Source organism: Zingiber officinale, chromosome 2A, assembly GCF_018446385.1.
Source record: "Zingiber officinale cultivar Zhangliang chromosome 2A, Zo_v1.1, whole genome shotgun sequence".
NCBI classification, from domain to species: domain Eukaryota; kingdom Viridiplantae; phylum Streptophyta; class Magnoliopsida; order Zingiberales; family Zingiberaceae; genus Zingiber; species Zingiber officinale.
In genome coordinates, this window is record NC_055988.1 from 152,489,388 (window position 1) to 152,508,656 (window position 19,269).

The 19,269-nt window shown below is 34.9% G+C and overlaps 1 protein-coding gene across 5 annotated transcripts in view; it reads left to right on the plus strand.

Annotated features, from left to right (window-relative positions):
• Positions 1 to 2,623: 2,623 nt before the first annotated feature.
• LOC122042762 (protein TRANSPARENT TESTA 9-like) overlaps positions 2,624 to 19,269 on the plus strand; it is a 29,027-nt gene continuing 12,381 nt past the window's right edge. For 3 of the 5 annotated variants that reach the window (XM_042603060.1, XM_042603062.1, XM_042603063.1), the window contains exons 1-9: positions 2,624 to 2,851; positions 13,262 to 13,313; positions 13,389 to 13,465; positions 13,543 to 13,863; positions 13,976 to 14,033; positions 14,606 to 14,714; positions 14,815 to 14,938; positions 15,173 to 15,359; positions 15,445 to 15,746. In XM_042603060.1, the coding sequence (XP_042458994.1) occupies positions 2,793 to 2,851; positions 13,262 to 13,313; positions 13,389 to 13,465; positions 13,543 to 13,863; positions 13,976 to 14,033; positions 14,606 to 14,714; positions 14,815 to 14,938; positions 15,173 to 15,359; positions 15,445 to 15,746 (1,289 nt within the window). In that variant the 5' untranslated portion in view covers positions 2,624 to 2,792. The remainder of the gene's footprint in view (positions 2,852 to 13,261; positions 13,314 to 13,388; positions 13,466 to 13,542; positions 13,864 to 13,975; positions 14,034 to 14,605; positions 14,715 to 14,814; positions 14,939 to 15,172; positions 15,360 to 15,444; positions 15,747 to 19,269) is intronic. The other 2 variants (XM_042603061.1, XM_042603064.1) reach the window with 2 other exon arrangements.

A 19,269-nucleotide genomic window follows, 5' to 3' on the forward strand; every position in this document is an offset into this window, starting at 1 on the left:
AACGAAATTATGACCGAGCGGCCAACCCGCTCGGCCTAGCAGCATACTCTCTCTCTGGTATCCATCGACATCCTTTTGGGAATTAGTGCTGCCGACACCGAGCATGGACAACCAGAAGATCGTACGGTGGAAGGTTCCACTGTCACTTCAGAGATATGCTCGACCTGTTGAGGTACTATGTTAGAGACACTTTACTGACAAGTATTTTCAAGGAAAACTTTGGGAAGCATGCTCACCTCGAGGAGCGTGCACAAGCGCCACAGGAACTCTATATAAAGGGGGGTCCAAGTATCGACGGAAGTATACAATACGCGATAGACACTGTTCTCACTATTGTTCATTTTGTTCCGCATTCTACTTCATCGCCAGTGATTGACTTGAGCGTCGGAGGACTAACGCCGGGGACCCCTTCCCTGGCTCAGCACTGACGTAATCTATGTTGTAGGTCCGAGCGGAGTCCACAAGAGGTCAGCAGGAGCGCCACATTCCCGGCTTTCCATCTCATCGACTTTCGGACAGGATTAGGTATAATACTCATTTATTATCTCTAACTGTGCATCCATAAGTTTAGCTAGCATCTTAGATTGGTTAGATTTATTAGAACTTAAAGCAGTGATGAGCTTGATACAAATGTTGAGCTCGAAGGTTTCTTTAAGCACGAGTAAAGGTGCTTGTTTGTTTCTCTTTGTATGCAATAAATGCTATTACTGTTTCCTCACCAGTTTTATAGAACTTGTGTATAGCTCCGCAAAATTTGTTAATTTGCATTTATGTTTCTTCTCAAGTTTTATAAATGTCAGACTTTTGTCTAACAAACACAACATATATTTTGCCCTATAATAGCATTACATTTTTTCCAACTTATTTCCAAAATATAATAAATAATCAAAAATTGAAATTGAAATAAAATGGTTCACCATATCCAAACTTATTTACTCCTCCTTTTGTTTTCTCATACTTAGTTTTGATGATCACGATAGAAAAAATCATATTAGAAACACATGTTCATTCCGTTAATTATAAACAACAAAGTTAACGAGAAGGGTATATTTAGACACATTTTAAAATATAAGAGACGCATTCAACATCTGGAATTGTTTAGGGATAAAATTAAGACATGATTGAAACAATATGGATTTAATGAATGATCTTGTGTATTTATAATCTTGTATCTTTCAATTCTTCAGTTGAAGAAGATAAAACACAAACACAATTATAAAACTATAATTGAATCACTAAAACTAATTTTATTCGAGCTGACAGAATTGCCATCGTAAAAAATTAGAATAATTTATGTATTCATACCATAAAGTATAAATTCTAAAAATTTTGGGCCATTTAGTGCTTAGATTGGGTATATTATTCAGTTTATTGATAATCACTATAAAAAAACTCACATATCTCATTCATTCCTTGAATTGAAAAAGATGCAATACAAATTCATTCATAAAATTATAATTCTAAAAAACCTAATTTTATTCAATCTAACAAAATCGACAACATTCATGAATTAAACCTTCAATTTTTCACATTATTTAACAGAGATGTACACAAACAATAATCTTAATTTTATTCTACAAATAGGAATAATAAATAAGTCAAAATTTAATGCACAAAAACATAACTTATCTTCTACTCAAATAGGTTTGTTTCTACCTTCACAATACAACGCAAACCACTTCTTTATATTAGTAGTACTTTAGTTGTTTTGATTACCACCTTCTTACTTCTTAAGACTTGACATTTGTCGATCATCCTTAATTTTAAGGTGAAAGATGGATTTTGCCGCCTCTCCAATTTTTGCGTTTAACGTCAAAGAAAACCACCTACAATTTAGGGTGGAAGTCAAGGAGGGAGTTAACTGAAAGTCTAAAAAAATATAAAATAAGTCGGAGGAGAATAAAATGAAGATGAAATTTTGATAAATTGAAACAGATTAAGGAGTTGAAAAAGTAAAAAGAGATTTTATCAGGGAGTAGAGACATATTTTGTTTGAGTCAGGATTGAAGAGGAAGTTAAAGTTATGGTTAGCAATTTAAAGATATTTACGATTGTTCCAATTGTTAGGTGCAATGCTTTATATGATAAAATATAATAAATGGCGCCTTTTTAATTTTCTTCTAAATTGCAGTGACCAACTGCAATGGCCAAGCTTTTCGATTTAAATCATAAGTTTTTTTTTTAAAAAAAATACAGCTGTGGACAGCGTTTTAAAATCTTTTATATATATATATATATATATTTATTTATTTATATATTACTTATAGTATTTTCCATATTTGGTATATAATATTAAAGTATTTTTTCAATAAAGAGACAATTAGGTTGTTAATTAATAAAATAAAGTTGGAACTGGAAATCTTTTTAGGCAATTGCCCTTAAAAATTTGATTTGGCCGATTGACTTTAGCAAGAACCCACGTACACGCTGAAAAAAATAATATTCGGTATTGATCAGAACCGCTCATTTCTGGGTGGGGTCTCCATCGCACAGTTGTACGACTGCGGAAGCTTGAGATTACCGTCCACGTATCGGCCTCGTCGGCTGCCGACAACATGGAGCCCACGGTGGCGCCTTTTTTAATTTATTTTATTTCGATTCTTTTTCTTTGTCGAGCGGAAAAGGGTAATCCGAGAGAGTCTCTTCGTCCCCGACGCTGAGAGCAGAGGCGAGGAGAGGGAAGTGAGGGCGTGCACGGCGAGCAAGAGAAGAAGACGCCGGATATACGAGGCTCAGGTTGCCTTCTTCGGGCTTCCAGCTGGTGATCTCTCAGAGATCGGATCGCCCTCATCATGTTCTCGTGGTTTGGCCTCTGGAGATCCAGGAACCGCTTCTCGCTAGACGAGCTCCAGTGTGTCAATCCATCCTTTTTTTTTTATCAGTTCTTTTTTGTATTTTGGGCTGCTTGCATTTTTCCTTGGGAAAATTTGGGTTGCGTAAGTTGCCTTGTTATTATTTCTCTGCTGTTCAAGTTTATCCATTTTTAAAGATTACGAACTGAAATTGAGAAACCTCTTTGTTTAATTCTCCTGGTTATCAAAGAACGGATACTTACTAGTTGACATGGGCTTGAAGGTACTCACGTTCCTGGATAGAAATTTTTCGTTTGCAGTGACAGCATTTTGAACCTAATGGTTCCACTTTCTAATCGAAAACGGCAGGCTTAGTAATAACAAGCAAGAGGCGACGAGCATTTAACTGAGAACAGTCTTTATAGTTTAACTATCTTCTAACCAAGTGCATAGGCCTTGATTATTTGTTCTTCAGCATCAAACATCTAGAATTTTGATTTCTCAACATTCGGTCTGGAAGCCAACTTGGATGTGATGTTGGCTATTAAATGCTAAGAATGATCTTGATGATTGTTAAGAATGATCTCGATGCAATGTTTGATGGGTGGAGTTGAAAAGGACTTAATGATGATCGCTATTAATATTTGTTATTCCATATTATGAAGTGCTGCGAGCTGATCCATGAGGCAAATGATTGCTAGGGGTAAAAACCCTGAACCATACGTAATGGAAATCTTCTTTAAACTCATTTTCAAGCAAAAAGGATTCCTTGTTCAATATGCAAGAAGTAACTTTGTAGAAATTCGGGATAATTCATTAAAATGTCCCTAATGTTTCAATGTAGTCCTGATTATGCCCCTATAGTTTGTTCTGAGCCATTTATATCCCTCATGTTTTACAAATTATCCCAAATATATCCCCACCGTCAACTCCTCTGTTAACGAATACGGAATTAGTCACGTGATAGCCACTTGACTAACCTATGACGGGATTCTTAAAGAAAAAACGGAGAAGCTCGGCTTCGCTTCGTCTTATTTCCCAATCCCTCCTACCCTAAACCCTAATTCTCGCGGGATCGCTGACGGTGAAGTCGCCGGGCGGTGAAGACGTCTAATTCTGGCGGTGAAGACGTCTAACTCACGAACGACGGTGGTATCATGAACACATTGGTAAGTTGTCTATGAATGTGCTTTAACATTTGATCCATTCAAATGGCTGGCAAAATGTGACTTTGCATCTTGATTTAGAGGAGTTGAGGGGATCTCGGAGTTGAGGAGACCAGATCTGATGGGCTAACAAGCAGATTGGAAAACAAATCGTGATCATCAAAACCGAGCAAGAGAAGGAAGAAGAGTAAATAAGTTTGGAAATGGTGAGCCATTTTAGGAATTTTAATTTATGTTTCTGATTATTTATTGTATTTTGGAAAATTTTGTTGCAATTATAGAGAAAGACAGACATATGTTGTGTTTGTTGGACGGAGTCCTGGTGTTTATAGCACTTGGGAGGAAACACATATGCAAGTTAACAAATTTAGCGGAGCTGTACACAAGTCCTATAAAACTAGTGAGGAAGCAATAGCAGCATTTACTGCAAACAAAGACAAACAAGCTACTACCTTTACCGGTGCTAAAAAGAAACCTTCGAGCTCAACTTCCAGATTAAGCTCAACAACTGCTTTGAGTTCTAGTAAACCCGACCAATTTGAGATGCTATCTAAACTTATGGATGCACAGTTAGAGTTAGCAAATGAGCATCATAACCATTGTTTAAAGGTTGCAGGGATGTTTGTGGACATAGAACAATAATTGAAATCTCTCTGTGTTAGAGATGATGCCAAGTAGTTTTTTTTTACGGTGTAATGAAGGTTTGAAATCTCTCTGTGTTAGAGATGATGCCAAATAGTTTTTTTTATGGTGTAATGAAGGTTGATCGATGTATTGAGATAAACATCAAGTTTCTTTTTCACTTCATTGAAATGTCATGGTTATCATTTAAGAGATCATCCAAGAAATAGAATGGAAATCATTGGCTAAATTGTAAAAGGTTTGTCATTGAGCAATGTTCTAGCCAAGATCATTTGGATCAAATCTAATTCTTGGTACATGCATCTATAACTTCAAGAACTATTATCTTGATCAAAAGAAGATGATTGTCTCATTGGTTGCTCATTAAAACCTCCTATTTTTATGATAGATTTGTGCAGAAAAATGAGTTGCATATATACGTGGCAAATAATACTCAGAGACAAGTTCGTTGTGACTAAACACAGACAAGTTTTGTGACCAAATAAGGGAACTGCCAAGTTCACAAAAAAATAGACTAAGATAGTTTCTACAATGCATTTACTACATTACATCTACTGAAATGCATTACATCTGAAATGCATCTATAAAAAATTATCCCAATACACCACTGCATTACATCTATTGAAATGCATCTACAAAAAATTATTCCAAAACACCACTGCATTACATCTACTGATTCTGAAGATTCACAATCGAAGATTCTAAAGCACATGTAGTTGATTTAGTCTTCGAAACAAGCCTCGCATTTTCATGGCTCTTCTTTCTTTGATTAGCTAATGATGACTTGAGTCCAGAAAGAGTCACAAAGTTTTTCCCCCCTTTCATGATTCTCTGATCAGCTAACGATGCTCCGGCTCCAGTTGATCTCGATCTCCCTCCTGCTCCATTTTTCCCACCACAAACCGACCTTATCACCTGTGTAAAGCATAATAAGGGATCTTATTAATTAACAACAACTTAACAACAGATTGTACAACAGAACTAGAAATTCGGATATTAACAGCAAGCAACTTAATAGCATAATATTAACAACAACTTAAATAACAGCAGGTCTGCCCACTTTCAAAGTAGAATATTAAAACCAAGCAACATAAAGCATAATAGCATCAAAGCATAACAACAACTTAAATAACATGGATTAAAAATTGAAACCAAGAATAAAATTTGAATATCCAAACCTGTAATTCTTTTCTTTTAATTTGGCTTGAATCAACAATAGGCGTTGTTTGACTTTGTTGTGTCGAATGTTCTTGCATAGTCTCCTTGGTTCCTTGGGTTCTTTGCATGTTCTTTGGTTATGGCCAAATTCTCCACATTTTTTGCATTTATTATTTCTTCTTGCTCCATGTAGATGTGTTTTGCTAGAACTAGGAGGTTCATCTCTTTCCCTCCTTCGCAATTTAGCAGGTCTACCCACTTTCTCTTTAAATATCGGAGGTAGTGGAGATGACAATGAACATTCAGGCCATAAATCAGAACCAGTAATTGGCAAAATAGATTTCTCGTAGCATTTCTGATATGTCTCAACCCCATAATAGGAATGCACGTAATCAAGTGGATCTTGATACTTGTACCAAATTGCACACACCGCATTCTGACACGGGATGCTAGTCAAGTCCTATCTGCAATTGCACGAATTTACACCAAAGTTGACTAAGTGCTGATCGGATGGTCCATTGATCTGGAAATGCATATGATCAGCTTGTATCAAACAATGTTGTGTCGCGTCATTGCAATTTTGTGCTAAAACCTTTATAATTTTTGGACAAATTTTGTTGTCCCATATCTCAGCCTTTTCTTTGTTAAGTTGAAATCGAACCATGAGCAAATTTCTTATAGCTTCAAACATCAAAATAATTGGCTTCTCTCTGACCTCCAAGATAAAACTGTTGAAGCACTCACACATATTATTCCAAAGTGCATCACATTTGGGGGTTGTGGTAAAATGTGACTTGGACCAATGTTCCTCGAGTTTCTTAGCCAACCACTCGTACGCTTTCACATCAATTTATTTCATCTCTTCCATCCTATGACGAAATTCTACAATTGTTGTTGCTTTGGTTGCCCAAAGTGAATTTCTAATAGACATACCTGGAAACCCTTCCCTTTTCATGTTAGTATGCAAATGCCTAGCACAAAAACAATTCTCAACAGCAGGAAACAAACTTTCGAATGTCGAAATCAGCCCCTTTTGTTTGTCTGACATGAATGTCCATCTATGTCTATCTCCAATGGCTATATTGTTGGTGCAATATTCCCTAGGTCAAGGTTGACCTGGTTGACTAAGTTTGAGATGACTCAAGCTTGAGTCTTGATGTTTGAGTTTCGATGTTTGATAATACATGGAGACTGATAATACATGGAGATTGCAAGTGCAATCGTTCATTTGGAGAGATTGTTGGTACAATTCTCCTCTAGTCAAGGTTGGTCAGTTAGATGTGAAGAAGAGTCAAGTAGGTCAAGACTGACTGGATACTTGACTGAAAAGTCGTGGTGAGTGAAGTCAGGCAGATGGAAAGTCCTGGTGAGTGAAGCTAGACAGTTGAAAAATCCTAGTGAGTGAAGTCAGGTGAAAGACCTAGTGAGTGAAACTAGGCAGTATGAAAACCCTAGTGAGTGAAGCTAGGTGAAAGTCTTGGTGAGTGAAGCCAGGCAGATGGGAAACCCTAGTGAGTGAAGCTAGGTGAAAGTCCTGGTGAGTGAAGCCAGACAGATGGGAAGTCCTAGTGAGTGAAGTTAGGTAGAAGGGAAGTCCTGGTGAGTGAAGCCAGGCACGTGGAAATCCAGGTGGGTCAAGGTTGACCGGACACCTGGTATTGAGAAGTTCAAGTAGGTCAAAGGTTTGACCGGATACTTGGCACGAGGAGAAAAGTCTAAGTGGGTCAAAGGGATTGACCAGACACTTGGTGAGAAAGTCCTAGCAGGTCGAGGGTGACCGGATGCTAGGCATGATGTCCCAACAGGTCATGGTTGACCGGATGTTGGTTTTAGGGGCTTTGGACGTGTTTTGGCATGTCACATGTGAGTCTAATCGATCAACCGATTGATTGATTCATGCCCAATCGATCGGTTGATCAATTGGGTGAGTCCTGCGACAAAGGCTTCTCCCAATCGATCGGTGGATCGACTGGGGAAGAATCGGCGTCGCACAGAACGCCTCCCAATCGATCGGGATCACCCGATCGATTGGGAGCCTCCAATCGATCGGGCGATTGATTGGAGCGCAGGAAATCGCGCGAGAACCCTGAATCGATCGGGCAATCGATTCAGGCGATTTCCAAAGAGCACAGGCGCTCTGGATCGATCGACCAATCGATCCAAAGCCTCCCCAATTGATTGGGAGCAATCCAATCGATTGGGATCCGACCTTTGGCGTTGGATAAAGCCGTTGTGAGCGTTTTCTTCAGCAGCTCTTTCAGATCTCTCGCCCGATTCATCTCAGACACACAGCGATTTCTCCACAGAGCTCTCCGCCAGATCTTGAAGCTTCTTGGAGCAAGGTATTCTTGCATTTCCAAGGTCAAGAGGTGTTCCAAACAGGAAGGGGAAGCTAGCTAGGGCTTACTGTGTAAAATCTTGTAAGGTTTACTTGTATTTTGCTTCTTCTTTTCTTTTTGTTGTTGTGTGAGTTTGTACGAGGTTTCTCCACCTCCGATTGCGACCGAGAAGGAGTGTTTTCATAGTGGAGAGTGTGTGTCGTGTGTGGATCCTTGGATTAGTCACCTCTTCTTGAGGTGGATATCAAGTAAATCCTTTGTATTAGCATTGTATCTTTGTTTCTTGTACATTCCGCTGCATATCATCACCAAGAAATAAGCGACGAGCGCACGACGAGCTATTCACCCCCCCTAGTACATTTCAACCCTAACATATATCAGTGTCCAACAACTGCAGAAACCACATCCACCTGTCTTTTGTTTCTCTTTCAACCAAGGCATAGCAAATAGAGAAGATATAATTGTTGGGATCTAGCCCAACTGCTGCCAACAATTGTCCACCATTCTTATTTTTAAGAAAGCATCCATCAACACCAACAAGAGGTCTACATGCTTTCTTAAATCCTTCTTTGCATGCAGAAAAACAAACATACATACGTTGAAACCTTGGACCATCTTCATCCTCAGTTAATTTTAAAATGACTCTGGCACTTGGATCTACCCTCATCAACTCTGCACAATGATTTCGGATCCTGCTAAATTGTTGGCTAACAGACCCTAAACCATTTCAAGAGCTTTCCTCTTAGCCAAGTAAGCTCTTTTCCTCGAAACACTCAATCTTAAGCTATCGAAAATCTCATCTTTGAAACCTATAGTCCCCAAATTTGAGTTTGATTTAAACTTGTTGACAAAACTCTTTCCTAGCCAAGTTGAGCTTGCAGTTCTATTAGCATTATCCCTAAAACAATTGTTGTGTTTGGATTGAAAACTCTTAATCTGCCAACAACTATCATGACCCATTGGCGACACATGAATCACCCAATCACAACTTTCATTTCTGCACTTTCCCTGCAACCTCTTCTTATCAACTTTAACGAACCTAACAAGCCTTCCCCATCTGATGCAATGACTTTCAATGGCAAACTTAGCTTCGTCTCTTGAGCTAAAAATCATACCAACCTGCAAATCAGGGTTCTCTGCATCCTTAATGGGGTTGAACAAAGGAAATATTTGAGCTTCATAATCATCATCATCATAACCCACATTACTAACCAATTCATCAATATCAACACAATTAACATTGCCTTTTACATCGTGCAAAAATATTGATATAGTAATCATTAAGAATAAAAAACTTATAAATATTGATAATATGTGCAAACAATCCTTAAACAAGATGCGCAAAAAACCAACCTGCATGTTAAATAAAACCTCATTCCGAATTACTCCATTATCAATAGCTGCTCTATTGTCCAATATTTCGCCATCATGATTAACATGACTATAAAAAAATCCTATCATCTTCATCAAACTCATACCCACTGTCATGAAAATTTTCATCGTCCTCATCATCTGGTCCACTTCCATCAACATTTGATTCAATTCCAATCTCATTTGGTTCTCCAACATTATCTGTAAATAAAAAATAAATACACAAAAACAAGTTTTATAACTGTCATCTAACAAGTAATTAAACAACAAATATATAATTAAAATTATGAAAAAAGAATAGAAAATACCATAGTCCGAGGTGAATTGCAACAAGCGTTTACTTCGTCTAGCCATCAAAACTCAATAAATGTATCTTCACTGTTCAATAGAATCAAATTATTAGTTGTAGATCCTAAAATTTTTCTAACTTGTAAGATTTATCACAAAACATAGTTTTCTCGTAGGACTTACCAATTTGTGCTCCCAACGTTGTTAAACGTTGCCCGTAAAGTCAGCAGCCAAAGTGTGATGTATTAGACGAAGGTGTTAAATGTCTTCACCACCGTGGATCCCATGGCGAATTAGTAGGCTATCATGGGGGGAATAACATGGCGTTGAACGGTTGATACATGAGTGATTAGGAGGATCCTGGAGATAGACGTCTTCACCGCTGGAGTTAGACGTCTTCACTACCTGATGACTTCACCGCCAACGATCCTGCAAGAATTAGGCTTTAGGGTAGGGGGGATCAGGAAATAAGATGAAGCGAAGCCAAGCTTCTCCGTTTTTTCTTTAAGAATCCCGTTACAGGTTAGTCATGTGGCTACCACATGACTGATTCCGTATCAGTTAACAAAGGAGTTGACGGTGGGGATATATTTGGGATAATTGATAAAACATGAGGGATATAAATGGCTCAGAACAAACTATAGGGACATAATCAGGACTAGATTGAAACATTAGGGACATTTTAATGAATTATCCCCAGAAATTCACATTGACAAGTATAATACAAAGGCAGTTAGAGCTGGACATAACATACCGACATTATATAACTAAAGGTAACCCGGTCCAAGTGGTGGCCCGTGTAGGCCCACTCTGCAGATCACACACATGAACTACTCCATTTACAGACATCAAGCGTCCTTTGACAATGTTGTTGACTCACATAAGTTAGAATGCACATCATTTTTTTTTCAAGTGCTTTGGTCAATATCAAAAGGGAGTTGCAGCTATCACACAATATACTTCAACACATCATTGAAGATTTTGCATCTTGAGAATAAGATCTCAAATCCTCGATCACATTATTGATAATTAGCCCAGAAAGCATTAAGGTGGTTATACCTTATGAAGGCCTATGTACTATAGCAGATTTTTCCCTCTTTAAATAAATAAGATATATGAATATAATAGATTAGAATTAAATGATTGGCACTCCTTGTTTGCCTTCAATCTGGATCAACCAATTAAATGTACATTACATATTTTTTGGATTAAACCCAAGCCCTTCTCATCTTCTCACAAGAAGTCTCTTGAGAATCACCATCATCATTATCATACTGTGTTTATGCTAACTATTTTTGGTTGGCTACATGAATCTTTTCCCTTGAATAATATGCAAGGGTGTATGACTAGTAATATTCAAATCAATCAAATCATTTTTTATTTAATTAATGATTTTCTCAATCTTGTTTTACAATAAACTCAATTATTCTATCTATAATATCTCACCTTCAGTGTCAATATACCATCACAATCTATTTTTTTTCCCTACACCTAATTGCTCTTGGATACTATTATTTGTTCATTTGATTCTTTTTTCTTAAGTCCACATGTCCATCTTACCATTCTTATTTATTGAATATTAACTTTTTGTATCAGTTACTTCTCAACATCCAAAAATTCTTAAAACCATAAAGCGCTGTGGAGTTTATCATATTCTTATAAAAATTTTATTCTAGCCTAAGCGGCACTGGACAATAATATATCATCCTATTAAATGCCCCTTATATTGTTCCAAGATATCTAAATATATTACATATAGTGACCATATCCATCTATTTATTCCATCAAATTTTTTTATGTCTGAAACTACATCTCATATATTCAGATTTCATTCTAATTTTCATTAAACCACTAGTTTCCAAAGTTTTTCTTCAAAACTCGAGCTTCAAATTCAATGTGTTAACATTATAAACAATTAATACAATATGCAAATGAATAACTTGCTCAAAAGGGGTTTCTCTTGGATATAATTGGTTACTTCATCAAGAGAAATAGAGATTTAGTGATCCTTGATGCAAACCTATAACTATAGGAAAATCATTTGTCAACTCTCAGTGGCTAGAAAAATCTGCCGAGAGACTTCAAGTGTGAATTCCCTACAAACTCAATGCTTAGCTCTTTAAATAGTCAAGAATTTCATAAATTTTACCCATTTATACACATCATGCAATATATTATACTGAGATGATCAAATCATCGACAAGGTGATGTGGTTATTCAATCAATGAAGATCAAGCACTAAATATTGCATTGACTTCTCCATTTAACACATAACACATGACTTCTTTTGATCATGGACCAAAAATTCTTAGGATTAGAATTAATCTACCACATCGTGGTGCATGTACAGGTGCTGGACATGTGGCTTAAGGGCCATTACCCAATAATCGCCTCCTCTCATGGGTGTTTGTCTGTCCAACAGGCCTTAGTTACAATATCAGATGGGATCAAATCCAGCATAGGTGGGCCCAATTTTAGTAGTCTTGACCCTTGATCTTTGACATCCATCCTGTTTCAGATATTATCTTCCCTGACGACGAAGACTGAGCTCCACTATTCACCTTCTTTGGTCTCTCACAACTTTGAGGAAGCCAACTTGTGGCTCAAATATCTTCTCCACTGATCTGCTGTATTTTCCTAATTGAGTAAATTGGCTTCCTCATGAGCTTGATCTACCAGTCTCCTCAATAATGATACTGATGGTAGTATTATGTATATCGAGCTTTTAAATATTTTGCTGATGTTTCTGAACTAGTGAAGATTAGCTGTTCGAAGTTCTGAGTTTATCCTCTCAAATTGTTTTGGATTTAAACCATAGTAACTCTGCATAAGAGATGGTTTGATTGTACAGACTCTCAGTTACATGTACTTTTATGAATGTCAAATAGTCCTTGAAGGCATTATATCCACAAAGCCAGAGATACATAAAGGGGACTAGGATGTTCAGTGTATGATTAAGTAATTAACTTTGATTTTGGTCCTTGTTAAGAAATAACTAATTGTCTACGATACTTTCATTGTCTTTTTTTTTTAGTTGGCACCAGAATCCAACTTACGCCGACTAATCCTAGGTGACCGGCCCGGCTCCACAGAAGTTTCCACCGGACACCAAGCCACAAGGGTAAATTGGGAAGTGCTCGCAGTAGGTGGCCTATTAGCCCAACATTCTTAGGTCAACCACCAATTAAGAAAAATTCATCGTAGATGCTTGAGAAGGCGCCCTGTCGCTGCACCATTGCCCTAGGGCACTTTCATTGTCTTTAAACTTTACAAACTGGTGTTTTTTTGATTAATTTAGATTCAATTATTAATTTGATGTTCTTGATCCAAATTGTTTTGAAGTTACCAAAAGCCTCCTTAAAAATTGATATTTTTCTCTCATTATGAACATGCTTTGCCGTGTCTCTGACACAATTGTATTTCTTCAAATTATTCTTGTTTCTGAGTCAATGCACAGTATAATTTCTGCTATTTAATATATATAATTCTGCACCATTTGGTACAGATATCTAACAGATCAGTTGCAAAGGGTTCAATATGTGAATGATGCTAACAAGGTAATTATTTGCTTGATTTGTTTTATACATCCAAGCTTCTCTTGTTAATGTTCATATGTAATGTTCTTCATGAAGGATTCTGTTATCGAAGTGTTGAGATCTCTTGCTGAACTGGTAACTTATGGTGATCAACATGATCCATCAATATTTGAGTGAGTTCTTACTTCTTAGGTTGCTTCAGTCCCTTTTATCTATTGGTATTAAAGCTAGATCCTTGTTTGTCTATTAGGTTCTTCATGGAGAAGCAGATTTTGGGTGAATTTGCACGAATATTGCGGATTAGTAAGATGGCAAAGGTTGCAATTCAGTTGTTACAGACTATCAGCATTATGATACAGAATTTAGAAAGTGAACCTTCAATCTGTAAGTTCATTTATAACATGTTGTCAACATGTCAGAGCATTACTAATTATCACCTTTTGGTCTTTTTCATGATTTTCACTTCCCTTGCAGATTACATTTTCAGTAACGAACTCATTAGTTACCTCATCACATATTCCTTTGATTTTCAAAATGATGAACTATTGTCTTACTACATATCCTTCATAAGGTTTGTTTCTTTATTTTGTCTGTGTGAATGCATATTTTATCTTAATACTTGTCTACCTCCTATTCTATTTTGTCTGGTACATTGCTCAATTACATGGATTTTAACTTTGAAGGGCAATCAGTGGGAAGTTGAACAGGAGTGCAATCTCATTGCTTGTGAAGATTAAAAATGTAACAGTTTCTTTCTTAATCCTATATTGGTTTTTGGTCAAGTAGTATAATAGATTTGAGATCGGTACAAGTAATAACCTTGGAATAATGCTCTAGGTAGGTATGACAAGAAAGGTTGAGTGATATGTTATAGCAAGGTTCTGCATTTGTTTTGGGATAATTTTTTTTTCTATTTTATTTTTCAAAGAAAAGAATTTTTAAACTTTACAAGAAAATAAATGCAACCAAAATAATAGATAGCCAATCATATCTCATTTATCAGGAAGATCAATCCTTCTTTCTGTAATTTTTTTTATCATATAGGAAGTTAAAAGGATACTCACAAACATGTCTCATTTACTTTTACTTTCATAATTTTCCTTGGAAAAACACAGGCTTAAAGGTTGTAAACTTAATTCAACTTTTATATTCATACATATCTTATTATGCTATAACTTATTTTGCTGCCTTCAACATCTTTACATGGGAACAATTCAAGTAAATTCAATAGTATGGGGTTGTATTGTACTTACAAGATACTCAATTTAGCACATATGTTTTCTTTAATTTGCCTGTCATTTCCTTTTCAATAGGAAGAAATTGTTTCGTTTCCACTTTATGTCGAGGCCATACGGTTCGCCTTCCATGATGAAAATATGATTCGAATTGCTGTTCATGCTTTAACACTGAATGTCTATCATGGTAAGTTGGTAAGGCCTCATATCCTGTTACCGTTTTTTCCCCTCTTTTGCTGTTGCTGCTTTAAAATGTTGTTCTCATTGTTCCTCTTCTATCTTCTCAGTTGGAGATGAATATGTGAATAAATTCCTAGTACGCAGCCCACAATCTGATTATTTTTCCAGTATTGTGAGACACTTTTTAAAGCGATGTATTAACTTGGATGAGATTATAGTTCAAGCTTCTAGGTGAGACTACTACTTTATTCCTTTTGTAGTATCTCTACCCCTTCTATTTCAATTTTTAACATAGTTGTGCCCATTTAAGTTATGGCATCCTAGATTGTTTTGGTTGCTCTTTAATAGTATAAGTTCTTTCTACCCAAATATTCATGGTGAATGAAAGATGCTTGTTTATATATTTTGTTATTTTCTTCACGTCTTTCATTATGTTAACATCATGTTCCTCTAACTTGTGGGCAGGAAGCTAGATGCATCTGATTCAAGTTCTTCAATTCTCAATGCTGTAGATGATATTGAAGACGATCTTTATTATTTTAGTGATGTTATATCTTCAGGAGTTCCTGATCTTGGAAGATTGCTTACTGATAATATATTGCAGCTTTTAGTTTTTCCTTTTCTTCTGCCCTCTTTAAGAAAGCAAAATTCTGTAAGTATCTTCATTAGTAACCATCAACAAGTGTTTGTAAATTTTTGTAGTTTTTGTTTTGCTAATTCATCATTTGCTGGTCTAGGGCACAAGAATTCGCATTGCAACCTCCTTACATCTACTTTGCAGTATATTACACATTTTTAAGACCAAGGATCTGGCCACTACTATTGCTGCAGCTTTTTTCTGCCCTATAGAGGCTTTTGTCACAGTATCTGAAGCCACAATAAATGGCAGTGATACTGATCAATATGTTCCTCAGGATTCACGAGAGCTTGGTGCTTGTCATTGGGCTGCTCAAGTGGATATAGAAAATTCAGAATCTCCTCCTAATTCAAGTCAATCTTCTTCAGCAATCGAAAATTCTGGTTCATATTTTACATTGAGGTAATTCATACTTAAGTTTCTTTCTTTTGCAAACAAAAATAATTGTTTAAATATTCTTTGTTGATCAAACCATGGTTCAATATGTTAGTGAGGTATTGACTGGTTTATTTGTCAGATATTAAATGTGCATCAAGTTGAACATAGATTAATTTTAAGTGTTTTATATTAAATTAATATAACTAAATTACAATATTAAAATGATTCAATTGAATATGTTTTAGAATAATTGTTTTTTTTAAAGTAAATTTTGTATAATATGAATATTTTAGTTTTTTAAATATTAATAAGCGATTGTAAAATATTAAAAATATAATCACGAAAAATAATTGTTATATAGATATTAGGTGTTAATTTATGAAAATACCTTGGCATTGCATGGGTTAAAAACTAGTATTGAATAACACATTCTTTATGAATTAACTTTAATTTGTGGCTTAGGAATCCAAAATTTGAGTACCAATATTACCTTGGTTTATGTTAAGTTTATCCTCCTAATAATTTTAATCCTGTGCATAAGTGTATATATATGTACTGCTGCAGTGATTTTTCGATAAAGAATGACTTTCAGTTAAATATAGTGGTTGCTTGATGATGACTGTTTAAGTAGGGCCGTAAACGAACCAAGCTAAGCCAAGCTTTACCGTGTTTGTTTGATAAGGTAACTAAGCCGAGCCGAGTCAAGCGTAAAATTAACCAAGTTTTTGAAATGTTTGTTCAAGTTTGGCTTGGTTCATTTTTTTTTGAGATCGAGCTTGAATCGAGCTTGGCTCGTTTAATTGATATTGAGCTTGGTTCAAACTCGAATCAAGCTTGGCTTGTTTAGACATTATCAAGCTTGACTGCTTTAGACATTACCAAGCTCTTAAGTCGAGCTTGTTTGTATGTTTGAAACTTTAATATTTTAAATTTTATTTAATTGATTAAATTAGCTTGTTTAAGCTTGTTTGTTTATTTTAAAATTGATTTATGTACTTGTTTGATAAGAGCTTGTTTGTTTATTTAAAGCTTAATAAGTCTTGTCATAGCTTGATTACTCAAAACCTTTAGGATAAATATATCTTAATGATCATAATAATCATATTTTGTATTTTGAATCATGATAAAGAAATATCATTTATAAAAACTTTAAAAACTACATCAAATAGTAGAGTAATTCATAACTCAAATAAATAAATCACACAAGAATATAACTTTGTACCAAAATGACAAAACAATTATATTAATATAGAGTATCCAATTTCTAATTCATAACTTTAAAATAAGAAGTCATACTTCATTGCAAAAATATTACTAAATTGTAATGTTTATGAAACTCATAAGTATTTAATAGAATGTAACTTCCTCATCTCCAGGACTCACCTTACCCTTTCTCATCCTAAAAATAAAAAAAAAATCAGATACAAGTGTCAATTTATACTGTAGTGAGAGGAAAAGAACAATTTAGCCAATAAAAAAGAATCATTTTTTTAAAAAAAGTTTTACTATATGCACCATCAAAAGGAGTTAAATAGAATTTCGTTCATAACTTATATTAGCATACTAAAAAAAATCATCACTTACAGGAAGTCAAGTCAACCACAACAAAAAATATTAAAGGATCAATAATTTAATAAAAACATACCATCTAGAACCATTGCTTTATTATATGAAAATGGCTAAGATAAATTGTACTCCTTCACATCTTCCTCGTGATCCTATTCAGATTAAAAATATCATAAGTTAAATACTAAATTATGAACAAAAATCATAAAAACAAATAATGAATTACCTTTTTCTTTTTCTTTTTGATATCATAAATGATAATTATCGATCATCCTACCACCAACACCAAAAGCTGATTCTGAGTAGTAATGGGAATAGATAATATGTCGCAAGCCATCTTTGACAAAATTTGAAATTTGAGGTTGTTTATTTTCCACCACTAATGCATCAGAGTTTCATCATTTTGACATATATAAACACCATCATCCAAATAGATTCCTAATTCAGATGTGGCATGTTGAACAATTCAATATTTCTAATAAAATTATCAAACTTAGACTGTCCCGTCACAATAGCTTTTCCTTTCTCATTATTGGCATTTGAAGTGGTGTCAAAACCATCACCATTTGAATCACCATTGAGATTTTTGTGGGATTTTTCTTCTGCATGTGCAGTGACATTCATTGTATAACTCATGCAAATTATTCTTCACTAAAACAATTTAATGGGCACTAACTTCATACTCGGGGTAAATTATAGGAAAAGCAAACTCAATAAGCTTTATTTTGTTCCTAGGATCTAAAACAGCAGCTATAGAGATTTCCAAATTACATTGACCCCAGTACTTATTAAATTTAGTTTTCATCTTTATAGTCATTGCTTTCATGAATGAACTCCCAATTAAAATTTGTTGATCTAGTATCTCTTTCACTTGCCAAAGTTTAGGAAGAAATAGATTTGCGGTAGGATATTCACGGCCTGTAATATGAAATTGGAAAAAGGTTTCGTATCAAATAATTAAGTGGAATGATTTAGGGATGCAAATAAGCTGAGAGAATAACTAAATAAAAAACTCACATGAACTCATTAAAAAGTTCCCAAAATGAACAAACTTCTTGAACACAAATCAATTACATTATTTTTTTAAAAAATCCAGTTTATGTCAATAGCTAGTCAATAAAATCTGCTACTTCAAGAGGGCATTCAAAATTCATGCATAGAGTCTCTCCAACAAACAAACAAATATTTACTTCCTATCAAAAAATTATGCAAACAAAGTTGTCAAAAACAATAATAGTACCCTAAATTCATATCACAAAGAGATGATAAGTTGAGACATACAACTAAATAAAAACACTTGCACTATTGAACTATTTAGCGTGTTAATTTAAATATTTATCACTGAATTAACTAAAGATAATGTAAAATAAATATTAAACTAATCAAAATTGATAATTGAGATGATTTTTGTGAGTTCATTAAAAGTTCCAAAACTGAACAAACTTCTTGAACACGAATTCAATCCTCTTCGCTTGGTAAATATTGATAATCAGGATCTCTTTGTTGATAACAAGGAAATACATCTTTGAACTCCAAAGCTAAGGCAAGCATGGCATAAGTAGCATTAAGGTTTAAAATCTTGACCCATGTTGAGGTTTCGGTCCAGACTGGAACAATACGGTTTCGGTATCGTATCGTGTCGATATGATTTTAGTATTTTTATAAAGTAAATTGAAACAATCTCCTAAGAATATTAATTTAACTTTCTCAATTTAGAATGATCACAAGTGCACAAGATTATAAATATTTTATTAGGAATTATAAACTTGACAGCATACCTTTATCAAAACTTCTAAAATAAAGGATAAGTAATATTTCTTAGATAGATCAAATAGAGACATTTTAAGATAAAAATATATATTTCATATGTTCAAGAAGTAAGAATCTTAACAGTAAAATAGCTAAATATGTTAATATTCATGGATCCAAATTTTAAATTAATTCTAAGATAAAAAAAATATTATCTATAATAAATATATAA